Here is a 25,872-nt window from a genome sequence, read left to right as displayed (position 1 = left end):
AGTTAGAGTCAGACCACTCGTTTTGTCTTGCCTCCTGTGGTTGTGGATTCGAACCTGTTCAGTGTTCAAAGCTTTTGTTACGCTCATTTGCATCCGTGTTGTCTTTGCACCATTTGGGGGTTAGTTTGAGACTTTGAGGCTTGAGTGATAGTTAAAGTTTTACTTGTGCAGCAAAGCCTTTGCTGTCCTGCTTCAGGTTTGTCTCGTGCATTTGTCACTCAGATGTCAGTCTCAGACTTGAGCTATGGTTCAGATCTCAGTTTAGTTCTGTTCTTAAAACTTTGGCATGAGGCTTTGCTTTCTCTCACACACATGGCCCTTGGATGAGCTCAGGACTTGTGCAGGTTCGTATGCCACTGGGACAGAGTCTTGTGGAAAAAAGAGCGGGGACACAGACCTAGAATACAAACTTATGGTTACCAGGGGGGAAAGTGAGTGAGGAGAGATAAATTGGGAGTTTCAGAATTTGCAGGTACTACTATATATAAAACAGATAAACAAGGTCCTACTGTATAGCACAGGGAACCATATTCAATACCTTAGAATGGTCTATAATGAAAAAGAATATGAAAAGGAATATATATGTGTGTGTGTGTGTATATATAAATGAATCACTATGCTGTACACCAGAAATTAACACAACATTGTAAGTCGACTACAATAAAAAAAATAAAAGAAGTACAAAAAAAAAGAGTGCAGCCAAAAAAGAAACTCACTGGTATATGAGCTGCTTCTCCACTTTTTGACTCACCTTGCAGGGCCTGCCTGCTTCTGTTTACTTGTCAGAGTTCTAAGTAGTTGCTTTACGTAGCTTATCCAGAGTTTTTAGTTGCAATAATCAGTAGGAGAGAGGGGCTGAAGTAGACATACTCCACTGTGGCCAGAAATGGAAACCTTGATTTCATGCACTCTTGCTTTTATCTTTATTATTTCTGTCCTTCTGCTAGTTTGAATTTAATTTTCTCTTTTCCTAGTTTCATAAGGTGGAAGCTTAGATCATTAATTTGATAGCTTCCCTTTCTAACGTAAGCATTGTGAATGCTTATGACTGTCTCTGAGTACTGATTCAGCGGTTTTAGCCTCTGTATTGTGCTGTAATTGACACACCAGAAACTGCATGTATTCAGAGTGCATAATTTGATAAATTTTGACATGTATACACCCAAGAACCCATCACCACAATCGAGATAGTAAAGTCATAGCATGAGTTGGGAAGCATTCCCACCCCTCCTTAGTTCTTTGGAAGAATTCGTATAGAATTGGTATTATTTCTTCCTTACATGTTTGATAGAATTCCTCAGTGATGTCATCTGGGCCTGGAGTTTTCTTTGTGGGAAGGCATTAAATGATAATGTCAATTTCTTTAATAGATAGTGGTTTATTCAGATTATATCCTCATGAACAAACTTTGGTCTTTCAAGGAATTTGTCTGTTTCACCTAAGGTGTTGAATTTCTTGGCATAAAATTGATCATAATATTTCCTTATTATCCTTTTAATTTCTTAGGATCTGTTTTAGTCTCATTTTAGTTAAAAAAAAGTCTAATCATACATAGAAGTCAAAACTATGAACTTCATTTAAAGGGAAATCCCTCTCCTAGCTAACGCCTGCTTCAGCGCTTCAGGCTGGAAGTTTTCAGTGGCAAAGGAAGCTTGCTCAGCTTTTTCTCTCTTTATTCCCCTTCACTTCCCCACTCAACAACCAGACGATCTCTGGCTCCTGGAGCAAAGCAAGTGAGGAAGGAAAGAGATACAAAGGACAAAAATAATTTGCTCTACCCAATAAGGGTGTAATCTGATATTGATGCCCTCTGCATGTGGCAGATTCCAAAGACCAATTCTTCCTGTCCTTGGCACAATTACGGTTTCCTTGGAGATGCCCCACCTAGGGGCCTTGACTACAGTTTCCTCATTAGAAGCAGTGTCTCTTTTCCAGCAAGTTAGCTAATAAATCTCCCCACCCTCACCCTGCAGTACCATGGTATACCTCCAATCTCTTTTTGGTGAAGTCACCTTGATCTAGCAGAAAGCCCTCTTTCCAAAGTAACCTGTTCCTATCCCGAGGGTCTACATCTGGCTTATGAAGTGTGTGTTTGTGTGGTGGACCTGCACCTTGATCTGTCTGCTTCCTGTAGCCCTCTTCTCTGTGGCCACAGCCTGCCTGTCACCTGTAGCGTTTTTTATGTGCAAATCAGATGCCAAGTCCTCTGAGTCCCCAAAACTCTAGTTGACATATATGAAGCAAGTTGTCTCCTTGAAGTTCTTCTTACTAGATCAAGGGTAAGGCCAATATACTCCTTCCTCCCCCATTGATGGAGACAGAAAATGCCACAGCTTTCCAACAGCTCTCCCTGAAGAAAGTTTCTCCCTCTGCTTCTTCAACCTTAATACTCATACTTTTAAGGTGTCTGTTACTGCTGAGGGACATTAAGTGGTTTTGACATGCTCCTTTTAAGTCCTGCAAAGGTCTCTGGACTGAGGAAGCACCTGATAGTGTTTTATTACCAGCCTTTGCAAAAAAATAAAAGAGGCTTTTTTTTAATGTTTTATTTTCTTGTGGTGAGAACTTTTAAGATCCACACTTTTAGTAACTTTCAAGCATGCAATACAGTATTATTGTCACCATGCTATTACATGGGTTTTCATGTATTAAACCAATTCCCTAAGATCATGGATTGCAGCTGGGTGGGCAGATGTAGCTTCTGAAATATCTGAAACTTCAGGTTTTGAAAAGGAAGCATCAATGTAAAAATACAAAGCTCTGTAGCCACTTGCAGCCATACTGATGGTAGAGACCATGCATGATTTAAAGCAGCTGCCCAGTAGAACTTTCTCGAGTGATGCCACTGCTCTCTCTCTCTCTCTGTAGAATTCTAGTATGGGCATACTCTTTATATTTTGGTTATCAGGTAAGTGTGAATTAGCATCTTATTGTAATTTTCATTTCCCTGATTACTAGTAAAGGTATTTATCATTTCATATGATGTTGACTATTTGAATTTCCTCTTCTATAGCTTGCCTTTATTCATGTTTTTTGTTGGGGTGTTTGTCTTTGATTTATATGAATTCTTTATATAGCCTACATTCCAGTTTTGTTTGCAGTCAATATCTTTTCTTAGTCTTGGTTATTGCTGCTGGGTTTCTTTTTTATTGAAGTATAGTCAGTTTACAATGTTGTGTCAATTTCTGGTGTATAGCATCATGTTTCAGTCATGCATCTACATACATATATTCCTTTTCATATTCTTTTTCATTATAAGTTACTACAAGATATTGAATATAGTTCCTTGTGCTATACAGTATGACTTATTCCAATTATGTTTTCTAGTTGGTTAATACTAGTGTATGACAATGCAGTGGTATTTATATATTCAGCTTGTATACAGAAACCTATCTGAATGCTTTTATTAATACTAAGTTTTTAGATTCTCTTGGGTCTTCTCTGTAAACAATATCTTCATAAAAACCATTTTGTCTTTTCCTTTCCAATTACACATTTTATTTCTTTTTCTTCTCCCATCCTGTTAGTCAAGTCCTGTGGCACAGTGTTTAATAGATGCAGTGATAGTGAATTCCTTGTTTGTTTCTGATTTTAATGAAAATAATGATGAGGACAATGATAGTGATGTACTGATAGGCAATGTGTGAGTGCTTGCTGGGTGCCACAAATGCAGCGTTCTGTGTGCTTTGTACACATTACAGAATTTAATCCTCGAATGACCCTGTAAAGTAGACTGGTTGTTATTCTCATTTTGTATATGAGAAACTGAGGCACAGGGAGAGAACTTTCACCATTAAGTATATTTCCTGTATAGATAAACTAAGCCTAAAATTCCTGTTTGAAGACCAGAGTCCAAAGAGATAAGGAGAATCCTACGAGCTATTAACGACATCAATAACAGATTGGTGTAACCATTGACATTTATATAGCATTCACTCAGTGTTTTTTGAAAGATACCTTTCATCAAAAGCTCCTTTTATATCCATGGTTCACCAAGACTCTTTTTTAAAAAATCATGAATGTGTGTTGTATTTTCTCGAATGCTTATTTTCTGCATCTGTTGAGAAGATAATTTTTTCTCCTTTAATCTGTTAATGTGGTGGATTATATTAATAAATTTTCTGATGTTGAACTATTCTTGCATTCCCACACTAGACTCTATACTTAATTGTAAAGCATTTTTAAATTAATTGAATTCAGTTTACTCATATTTAATTTTAAGAGTTTTCCATTAATGTTCAGAAGTGACAGAAATCTTAGATTTTCTTTTCTTGTACTAGCCTCTTATTCTGGTATCTAAGATTATACTAGCTGCAGAAAAGTAATGGGTACTTTTCCCTTTTTTTCTAGTTTCTTTTTTTCTTAATTGTTTTTTATTGAGTTATAGTCAGTTTACAATGTTGTGTCAATTTCCAGTGTAGAGCACAATTTTTCAGTTATATATGAACATACATATATTCATTGTCACATTTTTTTTCACCATGAGCTGCCACAAGATCTTGTATATATTTCCCTGTGCTATACAGTATAGTCTTGTTTATCTATTCTATATATACCTGTCAGTATCTACAAATTTCGAACTCCCAGTCTGTCCCTTCCCACCCCCCGCCCCCCTAGCAACCACAAGTTTGTATTCTATGTCTATGAGTCTGTTTCTGTTTTGTATTTATGTTCTTTTTTTTGTTTAGATTCCACATATGAGTGATCTCATATGTTATTTTTCTTTCTCTTTCTGGTTTACTTCACTTAGAATGACATTCTCCAGGAGCATCCATGCTGCTGCAAATGGCGTTATGTTGTGGGTTTTGTGGCTGAGTAGTATTCCATTGTATAAATATACCACAGCTTCTTTATCCAGTCATCTGTCAATGGACATTTAGGCTGTTTCCATGTCTTGGCTATTGTAAATAGTGCTGCTGTGAACATTGAGGTGCAGGTGTCTATTTGAAGTAGGGTTCCTTCTGGATATATGCCCAGGAGCGGGATTCGTGGGTCATATGGTAAGTCTATTCCTAGTCTTTTGAGGAATCTCCATACTGTTTTCCACAGTGGCTGCACCAACCTGCATTCCCACCAGCAGTATAGGAGGGTTCCCTTTTCTCCACAGCCTCTCCATCATTTGTCATTTGTAGATTTTTGAATGATGGCCATTGTGACTGGTGTGAGGTGATACCTCATTGTAGTTTTGATTTGCATTTCTCTGATAATTAGTAATATTGAGCATTTTTTAATGTGCATTTTTTTAATGTGCCTATTGATAATTTGTATGTCCTCCTTGGAGAATTGCTTGTTTCTAGTTTCTGAAACTGTATTGACTGAGGGATACCTGTGCTTGAGAGTTTGATAGCAATCATCTACAACAACATCTGGATAGGATGCCCTTTTTTAGGGAAAGACTTTTGATTACAGAGTGAATTTTATTGTTTTTTTTAGTAATTACTGATTTATTCATTTTTTTTTCTGTATCTTCTTTCAATTCTGGTCATTTTTTTTATTAGACAATTAGGTATCATTTGAGATTTCAAATTTACTAACCTAAGGCAGCATTCTCTTGATTTAAAAATAAAGTTTCATTTTTATCAAATTAAATCATGCTTGAGGTTTAAAGAATAAAATAAATGTGGTAAAACTATAATGACTATCAAGGGCATGACACTACTTGGTCTTAGCCAAAAGGCCAAGAAGCAATCAGGGAATGACAAATATAAAATTCAGGATAGTGATTATCTGGGAAGAAAGATAGTGAAATGGGCATATGAAGAACTTCAAAGGTAAAAATAATTTGTTTTTTAATGAGTGGTGGATACACAAAATTTTTTGGTATCTCTATTCTTTATAATTTATATATGTCTCACAAAAATTATTTAAAATTTTCTGCCATGGAAGCTTAAGATGTAGCTCACTTTGTTGTTTTTGCCACTCACATACATGTACACACACACACACAAAGACTTCTTTTTTGAATATCAATTTTTTTCTTTTTTATTAAGTTGATTTGCAATATTGTCTTAGTTTCAGGTGTTCAGCATAGTGATATGATATTTTTATAGATTATACTCCATTTAAAGTTATTATAAAATATTGGCTATATTCCCTATACATTACATCCTTATATCTTAATACCTAGTAGTTTTTAACTTTTAATCTCCTTCTCCTATCTTGCCCCTCTCCCTTCCCTCTCTCAATTGGTAACCACTAGATTGTTCTCAGTTATCTGTGAGTCTGTTTCTGTTTTGTCATATCCATTTATTTGTTTTATTTTTTAGAGTCCACATATAAATGAAAACATACAGTATTTGTCTTCCTCTGTCTAACTTACTTCACTAAGCATTAATGCCCTCCAGATCCATTCATGTTCCTGCAAATGGCAACATTTCATTCTTTTTTATGGCTGAGTAATATTCCATTGCATGTATATGTGTGTATATACGTGTGTGTGTGTCTGTGTGTCTGTGTGTATCACATCTTTTTTATCCATTCATCTATTGATGGACAGTCAGGTTGCTTCCATATCTTAGCTATTGTAAATAATTAACATTGGAGTACATGTATCATTTTGAACTAGTATTTTGTTTTCTTCAGATATATACCCAGGAGTGGAATTGCTGGATCATATGGTAGTTCTGTTTTTAACTTTTTGAGGAACGTCCATACTGTTTTCCATAGTGGCTGCACCAAACTACATTCCCACCAATAGTGTATGAGGGTCCCCTTTGTTCCACATCCTCACCAACATTTGTTATTTGTGTTCTTTTTGATAACAGTCATTCTGACAGATACAGGGTGATATTTCATTGCGATTTTGATTTACATTTCCCTGATGGTTAGTGATGCTGAGCATCTTTTCATATGCCTGTCGACCATCTGTATGTCTTCTTTGGAACTCAAAGACTTCTTGTTCTTCCATATTGTCAATAAATTTGGTTTCCATCAGTACTGTTGTTACAGCATAATGACTATATGAACACTATAGATAGCTTAGCCAGGTAGTGATCTATGATTAATTTACCTTTTCTGCGTAACTTTTAGTTTCCTTTGGTGAATAATTGTCTTGTTTCTTTCATTTGCTTCTCTCTCTACATACTTATCACCAGTTCAACTGAAACACTCCATGACCAGTGGTCTCGAGTGACTCTGAAGGCTTCCAGAGCTATCAAGTGTTCCATTGTTAGCAGGTAGTGAAACCCTTAAATTAGGAAGCCCTTAAATGGCTGCCCACTGTGAAAGAATTTGCAGCAGAAGCAGAGGGACAAAGTGAAAAGCTGCTTTATTGCTCAAAAAGAGGAGAAGGAAAAAAAAGTCCTCAAAAAGTTAAAAACAGAACTACCATATGATCCAGCAATTCCACTCCTGGGTATATATCTGAAAAAAAAGGGAAGGAAACACTCAAGCAGGGAGCTGTCAGCCAAGACAGGACAGTCGAGACAGCTTCAGCTCCAGGTCGGGCCATGTGGACTTTTATTGGAAGCTTGTGCCAACATGTCCTCCTTCTGGGTGTGCTGGAGCCAGTCGCCTTTTTTACCATCCTTGTATGGGCTTTTCCGGTTGTTGTCATGGCAATTGATAACTGTCATGGAGCTGGTGTGTGTGTCACTTAGCATGTTAATATATTACAGTGAGCGTATAATGAGGTTCAAGGTCCACTGGAAGTCAAATCCTCCACCATCTTGGGCCTAGTTGGTTCTGACCAGTTCTTGTTTCTTCTTTTTGCAGCTACCTCCTGAGACTTAGATAAGAGTAATTGGTTTCTATTCAAGGGAGGGGCCAGGGTATGATCCTGGGGGCAACAGCCTAGGTAACAGTTCATGAGATTAACTGCTTGGGCCTGCTCTTTTATGACTCAGGGAGGCCTACGAGACTTCAGCTTGTATGTAAATAAGAGGCAGGAGATGGAGTGGGTAGCCAGCAGGGTCCTACCTGGTATCACCATCAGTGTCATACCCCTGAGTTTGTCTGGAGCCCTCTGACCACTCCCTTCTGGGTGGATTGTCCCCATTTCTGGTTGTGCAGCCACCATCCTGACATCTCTCTTCACCATTATTCTGGGGATCCCCTCCACTTCCTGCATTGTTGGATTCCCCGTTTGCTTTATGCCATGCCTTCTTCCACATTTCACTGGAGCACCTTCTTCCAGTACTTTGGTAAGAAAGAACGTACGTAAATTTTTTGAGATTTTTGAATATCCGGAAGTGTTTGTTATATTCTCATCCTAGATGGAGACTTGAGCTTGGGATAGAGTTCTAGGATGTGCATTTCTTTCCCTTCGACTTTTAAGGCATTACTGCCTTGTCTTTTGATTTTGATTTTCCTTTTGAGAACTCTGTGGCTGTTCTGATTACTGATACTTGGAATCATTTTTTTTTCCTCTCTGTAAGCTTATAAGATTTTCCCCCCTATATTTCATGCTTTCTGACATTTCTTCATGTGCCTGAATAGGGCTTCATTTTCACGAGGACCGCTGGGCACTTGGTAGGAGACAAATCCCCGCAGGGACAGTTGCTCCTTTCTCATGCAAAGCCAAGATGCTGCAGGGCTAGACAGCTGCAGTTCAAGTCCAAGTGGCAAGCAGCGCTTTTTAGAAAGCCCTTTGTTTGTTGGAGATTCCAAACTGACCCACTAAGAACGGGCACATCATGCCAGAAAATCATCAGCCTCTAATGGTCAGGCATCTAGACTCCCAGAAGAAAATCAGGTGCTCAGTGCCCCAGGCAGGCAAAAATAGTCTTATCAACACAGGGAACATTCCAAAATCCACATTCCCAAACCTCAGCCAGGGGCCGGGCCTGCTATGTTAACACTTCGCTGCACATTATCTTTCCTGGTGCTCTTTATTTTCTTCATGTGGATTGGAGTTACCTTGTACTGTCCCTTCTCTCTTGGACTGAACTCCAAGTTAGGCCAAGTAGTGACAGCACTCTGGAGATGGGGCTTTTGGTAGAGCGCCTTTGGGTTGCTGTGAGGATGCCAGTTTTCACTGCTCCTGGACCACAGGGTTGGGGAGCCAGGGTTTTGGGGTGGAGATGGAAAAGGGGTGAGTAGCACCAAGTGAAATACCACAGACTTACTTGGCTGTTCTTCATGAAATTCACTGGTTCTTCCGGAATAAATGCTTTTTAATCTGTTGTATGCCTTTAGTTAATTTCCAAAGTCCTGAAATGATAATTTTTCTAATTTTGCTAGTATTTTCATTGCTTTTATGGGGAAAAGGATTTACCAAAGTCCTCCACTGTTCCTGAAGCCTTGCCTTAAGGCATTTCTCTTAAAACTGCACAAAAGTATAGAAAAACATAATCATAACAAATACCCTTGTAATTACCTCCCAGAATTAGCAAATGCTAAGATTTGTCATTTGGTGGTCTTTTTTTTTTTTTTTTTTTTTTTTAGTAAAAGTAATAGAGGTTTACAAATAAAGATGAAGCCTTCCTTTTTCTCTCCTGAGTCCTGTTCCCTCCCTTCATTCCCTCCCTAAGCAAACAGTGTCACAAATTTGGTGAATATCATTCTTACTCACGTTTTTATACTTTTACTACATAAATTTGCATCTATAATTAATATAGCTTTCTCTTTGCAAATTGACCAGATTAGTGCTCTAGAACCATAGAGGTCTTCCTACAACTTGCTTTCTGTAAAACCCTTTGAGTTTACCTATGCTGATACGTTAGATTTAGCTCATTTATTTTAACTCCTGTATAGCACTCCAGTATCTGAGTATTGAAGTCCATTAATCCATACCTCTATTGGTGGGCATTTGGTTGTTTCTAATATCTTCTTGCCATTCTTGTACGTGTACATATTTGCAGAACTTCTTTGTGCTGTAAGTAGAATACATAGTAGGGTATATACATTGTCAACATTACTAGATGTATAACCTTTTTTCACTCATAAATAGAATCAGTTTGCCTTGTATATTTAAGAGTTTTGCATCTATGTAAGTGAAATTGCTTTATAATATCCTCATATTTTGTCCTTATTTGCTTTTGGCATCCAGGTCATTCTGTTTTATATAACATAAGCATTGTTGATTTTTTTTTAATTGAAGTGTAGTCAGTTTACAATGTTGTGTTAATTTCTGGTGTACAGCATAATAGTTCAGTCATACATATACATACATATATCCCTTTTCATATTCTTTCTTTTTTTTATTTTTTGTTTTTTCTTGGGGTTTTTGAGGAGGGGGCTGGTAATTAGGTTTATTTATTTACTTATTTTTAGAGGAGGTACTGGGGATTGAACCCAGGACCTTGAGCATGCTAAGCATGTGCTCTACCACTTGAGCTATACCTTCCCCCCCCATATTCTTTTTCATTATAGGATACTACAAGATATTGAATATAGTTCCCTGTGCTATACAGTAGAAACTTGTTGTTTATCTATTTTATATATAATAGTTAGTATCTGCAAATCTCAAATTCCCAATTTATCCCTTCCTACTTTTCCCCCCAGTAACCATAAGTTTGTTTTCTATGTGGGTGAGTCTGTTTCTGTTTTGTAAATAAGTTCGTTGGTGTCATCTTTTTTTTCTTTTAGATTACAGATATAAGTAATATTATATGGTATTTTTCTTTCTCTTTGTGGCTTACTTCACTTAGAATGATGGTCTCCAGGTCCATCCATGTTGCTGCATATGGCATTATTTTATTTTTTATGGCTGAGTAGTATTCCATTGTATATATATACCACAACTCCTTTATCCAATCATCTGTCAATGGACATTTAGGTGGTTTCCATGTCTTGGCTATTGTAAATAGTGCTGCAATGAACATTGGGGTGCATGTGTGTTTTCAAATTAGAGTTCCCTCTGGATATATAGCCAGGAGTGGGATTGCTGGATCATACGGTAAGTCTATTTTTAGTTTTTTGAGGAATCTCCATACTCCAATGCTGCACCAAACTACATTCCCACCAACGGTGTAGAAGGGTTCCCTTTTCTCCACACCCTCCCCAACATTTATTGTTTGTGGACTTTTGAATGATGGCCATTCTGACTGGTGTGAGGTGATACCTCATTGTAGTTTTGATTTGCATTTCTCTGATAATTAGCGATATTGAGCATTTTTTCATGTGCCTATTGGCCATTTGTATGTCTTCACTGGAGAACTGCTCATTTAGGTCTTCTGCCCATTTTTGCATTGGGTTGTTTGGGGTTTTTTTTTGTTATTAAGTTGTATGAGCTATTTGTATATTCTGGAAATTAAGCCCTTGTCTGTTGCATCATTTGCAACTATTTTCTCCCAGTCTGTAGGTTGTCTTTTTGTTTTGTTTATGGTTTGCTTTGCGCATAAAAGCTTAGAAGTTTAATTAGGCCCCATTTGTTTATTTTTGCCTTTATTCCTATTGCCTGGGTAGACTTCCATAAGAGAACACTGCTAAGATTTATGTCAGAAAGTGTTCTGCCTGTGTTTTCTTCCAGGAGGTTTATAGTATCTTGTCTTATGTTTAAGTCTTTACTCCATTTTGAGTTTATTTTTGCATATGATGTGAGGGAGTGTTCTAATTTCATTGATTTACATGCAGCTGTCCAGCTTTTCCAGCACCACTTGTTGAAGAGACTGTCTTTTCTCCATTGTATATTCTTGCCTCCTTTGTTGAAGATTAATTGACTGTAGGTGTGTGGGTTTATTTCTGCGCTGTCTATTGTGTTCCATTAATCCATATGTCTGATTTTGTGCCAGTACCACACTGTTTTGATTACTGTAGCTCTGTAGTATTGTCTGAAGTCTGGGAGGGTTATTCCTCCAGCTTTGTGCTTTTTCTTCAGTATTGATTTGACAATTCTGGGTCTTTTGTGATTCCATATTACTTTTAAGATAATTTGTTCTAGTTGTGTGAAAAATGTCATAGGTGATTTGATAGGGATCATGTTCAATCTGTAGATTGCTTTGGTAGTATGGCCATTTTAACAATATTAATTCTCCAATCAAAGAGTATGGGATATCTTCCCATTTCTTTAAATCATCTTTAATTTCCTTAATCAGTGTTTTGTTGTTCTCAGCGTATAAGCCTTTCACCTCCTTGGTCAAGTTTATTCCTAAGTATTTTTCTATGTGATTTTCAAAGGGGATTGTTTCTTTACTTTCTTTTTCTGTTATTTCACTGTTAGTCTAAAGAAATGCAACTGATAACATAAGCATTGTTTTACCAATTTTCTTTGGGTTATTCAGTGCCAGGTATATCCCTGTCCATGATTTTATTTTCAACATTTCTCATTTTCTTCTAATTGTCTTTTGAAAACATATAGCTGATTTTTAAAACTACAATTTAGTATGGTTGGCCTATAATTCATGGAGTTAGTATTTATTGTGCTATTACTATATTTGTATTTCTTCTTTCTTTATATATTCTATATATCCTGCTTTTTCTGGTTTTTTAACATTTTTTATTGATTTATAATCATTTTACAATGTTGTGTCAAATTCCAGTGTACAGCACAATTTTTCAGTTATACATGAACATATATATATTCATTGTCACATTTTTTTCTCTGTGAGCTACCATAAGATCTTGTGTATATTTCCCTGTGCTATACAGTATAATCTTGTTTATCTATTCTACAATTTTGAAATCCCCGTCTATCCCTTCCCACCCTCCGCCCCCTTGACAACCACAAGTTTGTATTCTATGTCTATGAGTCTGTTTCTGTTTTGTATTTATGCTTTGTTTGTTTTTGTTTGTTTTTTTTTAGATTCCACATATGAGCAATCTCATATGGTATTTTTCTTTCTCTTTCTGGCTTACTTCACTTAGAATGACATTCTCCAGGAACATCCATGTTGCTGCAAATGGCGTTATGTTGTCGGTTTTTATGGCTGAGTAGTATTCCATTGTAGAAATATACCACAGCTTCTTTATCCAGTCATCCGTTGATGGACATTTAGGCTGTCTCCATGTCTTGGATATTGTAAATAATGCTGCTATGAACATTGGGGTGCAGGTGTCATCCTGAAGTAGGGTTCCTTCTGGATATATGCCCAGGAGCAGGATTCGTGGGTCATATGGTAAGTCTATTTCTAGTCTTTTGAGGAATCTCCATACTGTTTTCCACAGTGGCTGCACCAACCTGCATTCCCACCAGCAGTGTAGGAGGGTTCCCCTTTCTCAACAGCCTCTCCAGCATTTGTCATTTGTGGATTTTTGAATGATGGCCATGCTGACTGGTGTGAGATGATACCTTATTATAGTTTTGATTTGCATTTCTCTGATAATTAGTGATATTGAGCATTTTTTCATGTGCTTATTGATCATTTGTATGTCTTCCTTGGAGAATTGCTTGTTTAGGTCTTCTGCCCATTTTTGGATTGGGTTGTTTGGTTGTTTCTTCTTAAGTCATATGTGCTGCTTATATATTCTAGAGATCAAGCCTTTGTTGATTTCATCTGCAAAAATTTTCTCCCATTCCGTAGATTGTCTTTTTGTTTTAGTTATGGTTTCCTTTGCTGTGCAGAAGCTTGTAAGTTTCATTAGGTCCCATTTGTTTATTCTTGATTTTATTTCTATTGCTTGGGTAGACTGTTCTAGGAGAACATTTTTGAGATGTATGTCAGATGTTTTGCCTATATTTTCTTCTAGGAGGTTTATTGTATCTTGTCTTATGTTTAAGTCTTTGATCCATTTTGAGTTTATTTTTGTGTATGGTTTAAGGGAGTGTTCTAGCTTCATTGCTTCACATGCTGCTGTCCAGTTTTCCCAACACCATTTGCTGAAGAGACTGTCTTTATTCCATTGTATATTCTTGCCTCCTTTGTTGAAGATTAGTTGACCAAAAGTTTGTGGGTTCATTTCTGGGCTCTCTATTCTGTTCCGTTGGTCTATATGTCTGTTTTTGTACCAATACTATGCTGTCTTTATGACTGTAGCTCTATAGTATTGTGTGAAGTCTGGGAGAGTTATTCCTCCAGCCTCTTTCTTTCTCTTCAGTAATGCTTTGGCAATTCTAGGTCTTTCATGGCTCCATATAAATTTTATTATGGTTTGTTCTAGTTCTGTGAAATATGTCCTGGGTAATTTGATAGGGATTGCATTAAATCTGTAGATTGCCTTGGGCAGTGTGACCATTTTAACAATATTGAGTCTTCCAATCCAACAGCATGGGATATCTTTCCATTTTTTTAAGTCTTCTTTAATTTCCTTCATCAGTGGTTTGTAATTTTCTGTGTATAATTCTTTCACCTCCTTGGTTAGATTTATTCCTAGGTATTTTATTACTTTGGGTGCTATTTTAAAGGGGATTGTTTCTTTACTTTCTTTTTCTGTTGATTCATCATTAGTGTAAAGAAATGCAACTGATTTTTGAATGTTAATCTTGTAACCTGCTACCTTGCTGAATTCTTCAATCAGCTCTAGTAGTTTTTGTGTGGACCTTTTAGGGTCTTCTATATATAGTAACCTGTCATCGGCATACAGTGACACTTTTACCTCTTCTTTTCCAATTTGGATCCCTTTTATTTCTCTCTTGCCTGATTGCTGTGGCTAGGACTTCCAAGACTATGTTGAATAGGAGTGGTGATAGTGGGCATCCTTGTCTTGTCCCAGATTTTAGTGGGAAGCTTTTGAGTTTTTCACCATTGAGTACTATGCTGGCTGTAGGTTTGTCATATATAGCTTTTATTATGTTGAGATATGTTCCTTCTATACCCATTTTGGTGAGAGTTTTTATCATAAGTGGGTGTTGAATTTTATCAAATGCTTTTTCTGCATCTATTGAGATGATCATGTGGTTTTTGTCCTTTCTCTTGTTGATGTGATGTATTACATTGATTGATTTGCGTATGTTGAACCAGCCTTGTATCCCTGGGATGAACCCTACTTGGTCATGATATATAATCTTTTTTATGTGTTGTTGGATTCTATTTGCTAATATTTTGGTGAGGATTTTGGCGTCTATGTTCATCAGTGATATTGGCCTATAATTCTCTTTTTTGGTAGTGTCTTTGCCTGGTTTTGGTATCAGGGTGATGTTGGCTTCATAGAATGAGTTTGGGAGTATTCCCTCCTTTTCAGTCTTGTGGAAGAGTTTGAGAAGGACTGGTATGAGTTCTTCTTTGTTTGTTTGGTAGAATTCCCCAGTGAAGCCGTCCGGTCCTGGACTTTTATTTGTAGGGAGGTTATTTATTGCTATTTTGATTTCATTTCTAGTGATCGGTTTGTTCAAGTGGTCAGTTTCTTCTTGATTCAGTTTTGGTGGACAGTATGTTTCCAGAAACTTGTCCATCTCCTCTAGGTTATCCAGTTTGGTTCCATATAGTTTTTCATAATATTCTCATATGATATTCTGTATTTCTATTTTATTTGTTGTAATTTCTCCATTTTCCTTTCTTATTTTGCTAATTTGTGCTCTCTCTTTTTTCTTCTTTGTGAGTTTGGCCAGAGGTTTGTCAATTTCATTTACTTTTTCAAAAAACCAGCTTTTGGTTTGATTGATTTTTTCTATGGTTTTTTTAATCTCTATTTTATTATTTCCTCCCTGATCTTTATTATTTCCTTCCTTCTGCTGCCTTTTGGAGTTTTTTGTTCTTCATTTTCTAGTTCTTTCAGCTGGTGGGTCAAATTGTTTATTTGAGATTGTTCTTCTTTTTTGAGGAAGGCCTGTATCGCTATAAACTACCCTCTTAGCACTGCCTTTGCTGTGTCCCATAAATTTTGTGTGGTTGTGCTTTCATTTTCATTTGTCTCAAGGTATTTTTTAATTTCAGCTTTGATTTCCTCATTGACCCATTGGTTTTTCAATAGCATATTGTTTAATCCCCATGCTTTCCTTTTGTTCTCCTTTGTTTCTCTGTTGCTGATTTCTAGTTTCATGGCATTGTGTTCAGTAAAGATGCTTGAGATAATTTCTATCTTCTTAAAATTGTTTAGGTTTCTTTTGTGCCCAAGTACATGATCATTCCTAGAAAATGTTCCATGTGCACTTGAAAAGAATGTATGTCCTATTTTTGGGGGGTGTAATGCTCTGAAAATATCCACCAAATCTAATTTTTCTATTCTATTATTTAGTTTCTCTGTTGCCTTATTTATTTTCTGTCTGGAAGATGTGTCTAGTGATGTTAATGCGGTGTTAAAATCTCCAACTATGATTGTATTCCCATCAATATCCCCCTTTATCTCTGTTAGTAATTGTTTTATGTACTTAGGTGCTCCTATATTGGGTGCATATATATTAAAGAGTGTAATATCCTCACCTTGTATCACTCCTTTAATCATTATAAAATGTCCTTCTTTATCTTTCTTTATGGCCTTTGTTTTAAAGTCTATTTTGTCTGAAATCAGCACTGCAACACCTGATTTTTTGGCTTTTCCATTTGCATGGAATATCCTTTTCCATTCTTTCACTCTCAATCTATATGTGTCCTTCTCCCTAAAGTGGGTCTCTTGTATGCAGCATATTGAAGGTTCTTGCTTTATTATCCAGTCTGCCACTCTGTGTCTTTTGACTGGAGCATTTAGTCCATTAACATTTACAGTAATTAATGATTGATGTGTGTTTATTGCCATTTTGAACTTATCTTTGTAGTTGAATTGGTATTTCCTCTTTGTTCCTTTCTTCTTCCTTTTGTGGTTTGGTAATTTTCCTTTGTATTATCACGGATTTTATTTAGTTTTTGTGACTCCCTTGTAAGTTTCTGGCTTGTGGTTACCCTTTTCTGTAAGTCTATTAGCCCATTACTATATCTCAAACCCATCCTACTGAAAACAAAAAATTTAAAAAAGAAAGAAAAAAAATACTCTGTATTTTCTTGCTTCCCTCTCCCACTCTTAATGATTTCGATGTCTTCTTTTACAATTTCGTGTTTATTTGTAATTCATGAGTTACCACCTTTCCAGTTATGAGTTTCTCATTTCTGTAGCATCCTGCTGCTTTTCTATTTAGAGTAGACCTTTCAATATTTCTTTTAGCATGGGTTTAGTGTTGCTAAACTCTTTTTTAGTTTTCGCTTGTCTGTGAAATTCTTTATCTCTCCTTCTATCCTAAAGGATAGCCTTGCTGGATAAAGTATCCTAGGCTGCATCTTTTTTTCATTCAGGACTTTGAGTATATCTTGCCACTCCCTTCTGGCCCATAGTGTTTGTGTAGAGAAATCAGGTGAGAGCCTTATGGGTGTTCCCTTGTAACTCACTCTTTGCTTTTCTCTTGCTGCCTTTAGGATCATTTCTTTATTCCTTGACTCTGGCCATCTTGATTATGATATGTCTTGGTGTGGGTCTGTTTGGGTTCTTCCTGTTTGGGACCCTTTGAACTTCCTGTACTTGGATATCTGATTCCTTCTTTAAGTTTGGGAAGTTTTCAGTCATGATTTCTTCAAAACCCTTTTCAATCCCCTTTGATCTTTCTTCCCCTTATGGGACCCCTATTATGCAAAGATTGGCACACTTTATATTATCCCACAGGTCCCTTATGTTGCTTTCATTTGTTATTATTTGTTTATCTTGCAGTTGTTCTGATGAGGTGCTTTCTGTTGTCCTGTCTTCTAGGTCAGTAATTTGTTCCTCTGCATTATCTAGTCTGCTTTGCACAGCCTTTAGATCCATTCTCATCTCAGCCAATGAGTTTACCAATTCTACTTGGCTCTTCTTTATAGCTTCGATTTCATTTTTGACATATTTTGTATCTCTAAACACTATCTCTTTTAGTTCCTTCAATACTTTGATCACTCCTTTTTTGAAATCTTGATCTAGTAGGCTATCGATGTCTATTTCATTGATTGTTCTTTCAAGGGATTTCTCTTGTTCTTTTAATTGGGAATGGTTTCTCTGCTTCTTCATCTTGCTCATATCTCTCTGGCACTGTGGCTTATGGAGTATCATTTATCTATTGTGGTCCTTAAAGGAGTTTATTTATTTATCTATCTAATGCCTATGTAGGAATAAAACTGAAAAAATAAAAAAAGGAGAGAGAGAGAAAGAGATGTTTAAAAGAAGGGTGAAAAAAGTTTGAAAACAGTATATAATCAATTATAGAAGCGCAATTTGAATCATACTAGCATTTGAGTTGAGACATCTTTTTAAAAACCCTTTAAAAAAAGGAAAAATATCAAAAAATGATATTTGAAACCTATTTATAATCAATAACAGATCAAACCCAAAAGAAATGAAAATGAAATCAGGTGGATTTTTTAAAAAATAATAATATAACTACTTTAAAAGAAAAATTTTAAAGGAATTAAAACTAGAAGCATATACAATTGTTTAGAAAGAAAAATTTTAAAAGGAGTTAAAACTAGAAGCATATACAATTGTTTAGAAAGTAGAAATTTAAAAAGGTAATAAAAAATAGAACAGATTAAAAAAAAGGTATGATAAAGAGAGAATTTTGGAAAAGGGGAGGAGAAAAAGGTTTGAAAACAGCGTATAATGAATAATTGAAGAGCAAGTTGAAGCAGAATAGCAATCGGGTTGAGACGTCTCTTAAAAACCTTTAAAAAAGGAGAAAAGAGGAAAAAGTATTTGAAACCTGTTTATAATCAATAACAGGAGATCAAAACCAAGAGAGAGAAAAATTACATGCCGTGGATTTTTTTAAAATAATATTTTAAAAGAAAAATTTAAAAGGGATTAAAACTGGGGGAATATATAATTGTTTAAAAAGTAAAAATTAAAAAGGTAATAGAAAATACAACAGGTAAAAACAGTTTAAAAAAAAGGGGGGGAGTGGGTGTTCTCCTGGAGATTGTGTGCTCTTTTTTTTTTAACATTTTTTATTGATTTATAATCATTTTACAATGTTGTGTCAAATTCCAGTGTACAGCACAATTTTTCAGTTATACATGAACATATATATATTCATTGTCACATTTTTTTTCACTATGAGCTACCGCAAGATCTTGTTTATATTTCCCTGTGCTATACAGTATAATCTTGGTTATCTGTTCTGCATTTTAAAATCCCAGTCTGTCCCTTCCCACCCCCCGCCCCCTTGGCAACCACAAATTTGTATTCTATGTCTATGAGTCTGTTTCTGTTTTGTATTTATGTTTTGTTTTGTTTTGTTTTTAGATTCCTCATATGAGTGACCTCATATGGTATTTTTCTTTCTCTTTCTGGCTTACTTCACTTAGAATGACATTCTCCAGGAACATCCATGTTGCTGCAAATGGCGTTATGTTGTCGGTTTTTATGGCTGAGTAGTATTCCATTGTAGAAATATACCACAGCTTCTTTATCCAGTCATCCGTTGATGGACATTTAGACTGTCTCCATGTCTTGGTTATTGTAAATAATGCTGCTATGAACATTGGGGTGCAGGTGTCATCCTGAAGTAGGGTTCCTTCTGGATATAAGCCCAGGAATGGGATTCGTGGGTCATATGGTAAGTCTATTTCTAGTCTTTTGAGGAATCTCCATAGTGTTTTCCACAGTGGCTGCACCAATCTGCATTCCCACCAGCAGTGAGAAGTCTTTCTGTCTTCGCTGTTTCATGAACTCAGCTTGCTGTTTCCAGAGGCCCCCCATTGGCGCCCTCGTCTGTGCTGCTCCCAGTGCCTGTCAGCAAGCAGATCACGACCCCTCCCAGCACAGCGTTCCTGCTGGAAAGGCAGGGGGGCCACCTGCCATCTCCTGGTGCAGGTCACTCCGTCCCTCTGCGCGCTCCGCCTTGGGGCAGGGGGCCACCCACTGTCCCCTGGTGCTGGTCGCTCCACAGCTCCGCCCTGGGTTGGCGCTCCACAGGCGGGCCCTGGGAAGACCGTAGAACAGCCCCACCCCTGCTCCATGTCCAAACTCAGCTCCTTGTTTGTCCTGGTGGCGAGAACTTTGCCAGGTACCAGGGCGGAAGGATCCTATCTGACTCGGGCTGCAAACAAGTCACTGGCCTTTGAGGCTGCCGAGCCCCCAGGCGCAGACTCAGGTTTTGCCCCCACCCCCACCTGGGTGCCAAGCGCTGGAGGATATGGCGGCAGCACCTTAGCACTGCCTCTCCTCCCCGAAAACCTTCCGTGGGTTTTCAGAGATGGAGGTATGCACCCTTCCACCCAGGGCACATCAGCCGTGCTGTTTCATGGAGGGCCCAGGTTGTTCTGCCCTGTGCATGCACTCATCCACGGTGCGCAGTTCCCCGGGGCTTCCTCATTGCAGCCGTCCCCGTCCTCCGCCCTCCGCCTGGCTCCGGCAGCCTGTCCCGGCCCCCAGCTCCCAGTTCGGGTCTCGGGCTGGGTGCCTCAGGGACCCTCTGTGCCCGTTTAACTTAGTTCTGTTGGTCAAGGGCTGCTCCATACAGATCCGAGCCTCAGAAGCTCCCCCTCCGTCCCGCTAGCCTCTCAGTGGGAGAGGGGAGACCCAGCGAGCGAGCGCCAGTCCTCCTTTGCCACTCCCTCCCCGCGGGACCCGTCCCGCTCTGCTTTGCCTTTTCGTCTTTCTCTTTTTTCCTTTCTCCTACCAGATTTTTGGCGTCTATTGTCTTTTGAAGAGGGCGATGTTCTGTCGGAGTTCCGCAGGTGCTCTGGTTGGCTGAGTGGGTCCATGGATGTGAGTCTTGGTGTATCTGTGGGAGAGGGTGAGCTATGAGCGTCCTACTACTCTGCCATCTTGGCCTTGTCTCTTCCTTTCTTTACCTCTTTTTTCCTGCCTTTGCTGGATTTACTTTACCGTCCCCCCTGCCTTTTTCCTCTTTGGTAATTTTCCTCCTGAGTAATTCAAATACCAAATATTATTCTTAACAGCCTTTGTGTGTGGCAGATTCCCTGTCCAAAAACATAATTTATTTTGTCATATTTCATTGCAATAATTTATCTGAGAATAGAGTTCTAAGGTGACAGCTTCTCTCAGGACTTTGAAAATAGTCTTTAATCTTTTGGCTTCTTTTTTTGCTGATGAAATCTATTATTGATCTAATTGGGTTTTTTATCAATGATTTTTTAAATTTCCCCATGGCAGCTTTTAATACTTACTCTGACTTTAAAGCCTTGCAGTTACACAGAACTGTGTCTAGGTGCAGATTTGCTTTTATTTACCACACTCAGGACTCTGGACATTCAAGGGTGGGATACATGCCTTTCTTCTATACCAGAAAACTGTCAGTCATTGTCTCTTCAAATATTACCTGGACTGGGGTCCCCAAGATCAGCACCGCATTCAGAGATTCTCAAGAAGGAGTCCCAGGACTCGGATTATAGTTGTATTTACAGCTAAGATTTATTACAGCAACATAGTAAGAATATACAACTGGGTCATAAGGGGGAAAGGCACTAGCAGAGTCTGGCGGACTCCACGTACAGGGTTCCTTATGCTCTCTCCCTCCCATCTAGGGTCACACAGGGCACACTTCTCCCAGCAGTGGAAACACAGCAACATGTCTGTGATGCTTATGCCCAGGGAAGCCCTTTAGAGACTCAGTGCCATCACATGCATAAGCTCTGCCTAGCGGATACCAAAATTCCAGATTCCCAAAAGGAAAGGAAAAGTTCCACTTAAATCACATTGTTTGTACAAGCAGCCTTATATCAGTTAGGGAATGGTGAGGACATTCCTGAACTCCAAATTCCCAGATGTCAGCCAAGGGCCAACCTTGCAAGCTAGACTTTCTAAGTACAGCAGTCTCAGGGTGGCTCTGTTAATCTGTTTCTGGGCATATTGCCCCTCCCCCATTTTCTTGGTCTTCCATTTGGATTTTCTATTAAACCTATTTTGGAACTTATCGTTTCACTATTTCTATTACCATATTTCTGTCATTAGCTCTTCATGCTACATTCTGGATGATTTCTCAAGATCTGTCATCTAATTTGTTACATCTGTCTTTATCTTGACTACTTCAACTTCTGTCTACTGTTCACCCTCTCTATTTAGTTTTTAAAATAATGCCTATATATAATTTTCCTGGTTTTTCCCCCCATAGTCTAGTTTTTACCTATTTCTTTGAATAGATGAAATGTATTTATTTTGAAGTCCACATGGTTCTACTGGCTATTGTTCTAGGAATGAGTGTACCTTTAATGGATCTGCCAAATTTCTCTCATGATGTTTCATTTCCTTGTGAGGTTGTTAATTTTTTTTTTTACTGTGAACTCTTCAGTGAGAATTGGTATTACATAGACATCCTATGAGCCCTCAGCTATAAAAAGATAAGAATATATCTTTTGGAAAACTTGCCTCTGCTAGGAACCTATTAATAACAATTTTCAGTTTTTTAGCTTGTGAGCTCTGTATTACACTTATAATCATTTGGACTGAGTTACAGAACTAGGCTTTTGATTTCTTATAATATCCTTCTTTCCAATTTCCTTGACCAGTGGGGAGTCTTTCTAGTTCCTGTTTAACAAACCTGGATGTTCCCTGTTGTTCCTACAAATTACATTCCAGTCTCCCCTACATTTGTGCTCTGTGGTCTGGGTCCTCCTGCAAATCCTCAAGCTTCCATCTCTGTTCACCCCATCACTTTAAATTCCCACTTCACTTTTGATATCTAATAAATTTCTTTTCATGGTTTTGAAAGCTTGACTGGGTATTAAATTATTTTTGTTAAATATGAGCCAGCATTTCTTTGTATTTACAGACAAGAGACGTGGTGATGGTAGAGCATAGGGAGGGTTCATCTGTATCAGCTCCAGCCCATTAATCAGAGTTCACAGCAGGGCATTTATGAATTAATTTTATCCTTAACATTATAGTAGAAATATTTACAAGTTTGATGATTCATTGCATTTTTTCCCCAGAAGTCTGGCAAGTTGATGACCAGATAGATAACCACAAGGAAAGGCAAGACAAACCTCTGTGGCAAGCTGCATCCATAGATAAGGAAACACCAAAGGATGGAAGTGGGCAAGAATTCAGAACATGCAGAAAGATCATTCCAAGCACAGACTTTATAAGACAAACACCCCCTAAATATTACTCATGGGGAAAGTGTTCAAAACATAATTTAAACTTTCCTAGTCAAAATAGAAGCTATGTAAGAAAGAAAAGTGATGAAGATAAGGCAGATTGGAAATTATGCTTCCATTCTAATCTTGATAAAGTTCAACCTGGGGAGAAATTCTTTGAGCCTAATCAACATGGAAAAGCCCTCCACCATAGGCAAGCCCTCAATAAAAGTCCAAGAACTCAAACTGGGGAGAAACTCTTTAAGTGTTCTGAATGTGGAAAGGTGTTTATCCAGAAAGCAAACCTTGTCATACATCAGAGGACTCACACTGGAGAGAAACCTTATGAATGCTGTGAATGTGCAAAAACCTTCAGCCAGAAGTCAACCCTCATTGCACACCAGAGAACTCATACAGGGGAGAAGCCCTATGAATGCAGTGAATGTGGGAAAACCTTTATCCAGAAGTCAACACTGATTAAACATCAGCGAACTCACACAGGAGAGAAACCATTTGTATGTGGTGAATGTGCAAAAGCTTTTAAGAGTTCCTATCACCTCATTAGACATGAAAAAACACACATTAGACAAGCATTTTATGAAAGTATCAAATGTGGTAAGTCCAGCCTTGAACATCAGAGGACTCATACGGGTGGGAAACCTGAGTGCAGTGAACATGGGAAAGCCTTTGATGAGAAACCCACATCCGTTAAACATCGGAGAACTCATACAAAAGAGAAACCTTATAAGTGCAGTAAATGTGGAAGAGGCTTCCGGGGAAAATCACACCTTTCTGTTCATCAGAGAATTCATACGGGTGAGAAACCCTATGAATGCAGCATATGTGGGAAGACTTTCAGTGGGAAATCACACCTCTCTGTCCATCACAGAACTCATACAGGGGAGAAACCTTATGAATGCAGAAGATGTGGGAAAGCCTTTGGTGAGAAGTCAACCCTTATTGTACATCAGAGAACTCATACGGGAGAAAAGCCCTATAAATGCGATGAATGCGGGAAAGCCTTCAGTGAGAAGTCACCACTGATTAAACATCAGAGAATTCATACCGGAGAGAGACCCTATGAATGCAGTGACTGTAGGAAGGCATTCAGTAGGAAGTCAACTCTCATTAAACATCAGAGAATTCATACAGGAGAAAAACCCTATGAGTGTAGTGAATGTGGGAAAGCCTTCAGTGTGAAATCAACTCTCATTGTTCATCACAGAACGCATACAGGAGAGAAACCTTATGAATGCAGAGAATGTGGCAAAGCCTTCAGTGGGAAGTCAACTCTCATTAAACATCAGAAAAGTCATACAGGAGAGAAAACCTACTCATATACTTTAGAGTGAGATAATTTCATTAGTTATACCATATATATGTGTGTGTGTATATATGTGTGTGTGTGTGTGTGTATATATATATATATATATAATCCATCCTGGGGAGTAACCTTATAAATATCAAGAATGTCAAAAACTCTTCATATACTATTTAATGTTCATTTAATTAATAAAAGGAACAAAAATATAATTCCAGAAGCATTTAATACTTTTTAACAATTTTGACCCAGAATTCTTACATATGAGTGGAGAATTGTATATCAGAGAATTCAAAAGTGGCAAAACTGTGAATAGATTGATGTGGGAAAGACTAGAAAGAATTTAAATGTCATTGCCAATCAGAATATTTATGTTGAAGAAAAGCTAAGAATTTAATGAGTTTAGAAAACTGTTATAAATGAGAAATACGTTCCATATTCTATACCACACATTTTGTGGGAAAGGTGCAGAAATTGCAAACAAGCACTCAATCATAACATTAAAACATGTTCACTGTGGAGTAGAGTATGACATTTTTGAAAGAACAATATAAAGCATAAAATTATTAATCCTAGCAAACTCTGTTTATTTCTTAAACAAATAGAAAAATTGCTTCTTTAAGTGGTGTGAGCGAGGGTGAGTCATGATCCCTGAAACAAAGACGCTCAAACATGAGATCTTACACATATCCATCAACACCTTCAGTGGAGAAATGCAAACCCCTTACAGAAAAAGCATATAGTAAGCTTTGACACACCTCGCTTAGGAACAGTGCTTACAACTTAATATTTTGTCTTTTCAGAAAGAATAATCATTTTATGGTTATATTTTATGCCTCATTTTATGTGTCAATAAAAGATGTTTAATTTTCAGATTATCTTCTATAATGCCATATTATTTAAAATAGAAAAAAAGAATAAAACTGAATATCCAATAGTCAATTGATTAAAAATCGACATATCAATAAGGTAAAATAGTATACACTAATTAAAAGTTACATTTGAAGATTTGGGGAAACGTTCATGGTAATTGGTTAAGTGAAAAAACACTATAAAACAAGGTACCACGTGATTCACATTGTAAAAGAAAATCAAGGATGGATATGCACCATTATATCAGTGATTCTGGGTAGCAGAAAAATAGTTTTATGCTGCGTAAAATTATATGCACATGTATTTGTACACATCGAACAAAAAGGTAGGAAGGAAACACTGAATTATTAAGCAGATTATCATTTGGGTATTAGGATTATTGATCTTTTTTTTTTTAACTTTTTGAATGTAGTCTTCAGAAACCACTAACAAAATGTTTGATCTTGTGCATACTTAATTTTGTCTTCCCATCCACTTTCTAGTTCAGCTTTGTCATTAATAGATGACCTCATTCTCCTCTTAAAATGACCCCATTTTTCACATATGTATACATACTGCCTATTTGTTTTCCATGTGGTTATCTGAGTGTATGGTTTTGAGTATATATTTTGCATCTAGAGAATGGGTATCCTGTGATTTTAATATCTGTATGCAATTTTTTTTTTTGGAGAAAAGTAAGTGTCTTCATAGTTCTCTACTCTGTAGCCACAAAATCCTTTGTGGCATAAATTACCAGCTAACAGATTTTACAGGTGAGGAGAGATGTAGCTAATGGTCGAAAGTCTGAGTAATGAGACCAAACTGATCTCTGACTCCAAATAGAAAGCTCTATTCACTGTGATGTTTGTGAACTCCCATATTCACCTTGTCCTGATGTCAGCAGTTGTTTCAGGC

At 37.4% G+C, this 25,872-nt stretch overlaps 1 protein-coding gene across 4 annotated transcripts in view; it reads left to right on the top strand.

Moving 5' to 3' along the window:
• ZNF674 (zinc finger protein 674) overlaps window positions 1–24,317 on the top strand; it is a 36,235-nt gene extending 11,918 nt beyond the window's left edge. For 3 of the 4 annotated variants that reach the window (XM_064483245.1, XM_064483244.1, XM_064483246.1), the window contains one exon: window positions 22,638–24,317. In XM_064483245.1, coding sequence (XP_064339315.1) covers window positions 22,638–24,136 — 1,499 coding nt within the window. In that variant the 3' untranslated portion in view covers window positions 24,137–24,317. The remainder of the gene's footprint in view (window positions 1–22,637) is intronic. The other variant, XM_031445361.2, reaches the window with a different exon arrangement.
• Window positions 24,318–25,872: the final 1,555 nt, after the last annotated feature.

The sequence above is a fragment of the Camelus dromedarius genome, chromosome X (genome assembly GCF_036321535.1).
Source record: "Camelus dromedarius isolate mCamDro1 chromosome X, mCamDro1.pat, whole genome shotgun sequence".
In the NCBI taxonomy this organism is placed as follows: Eukaryota; Metazoa; Chordata; class Mammalia; order Artiodactyla; family Camelidae; genus Camelus; species Camelus dromedarius.
This window is presented reverse-complemented; position numbering and strand designations above follow the sequence as displayed.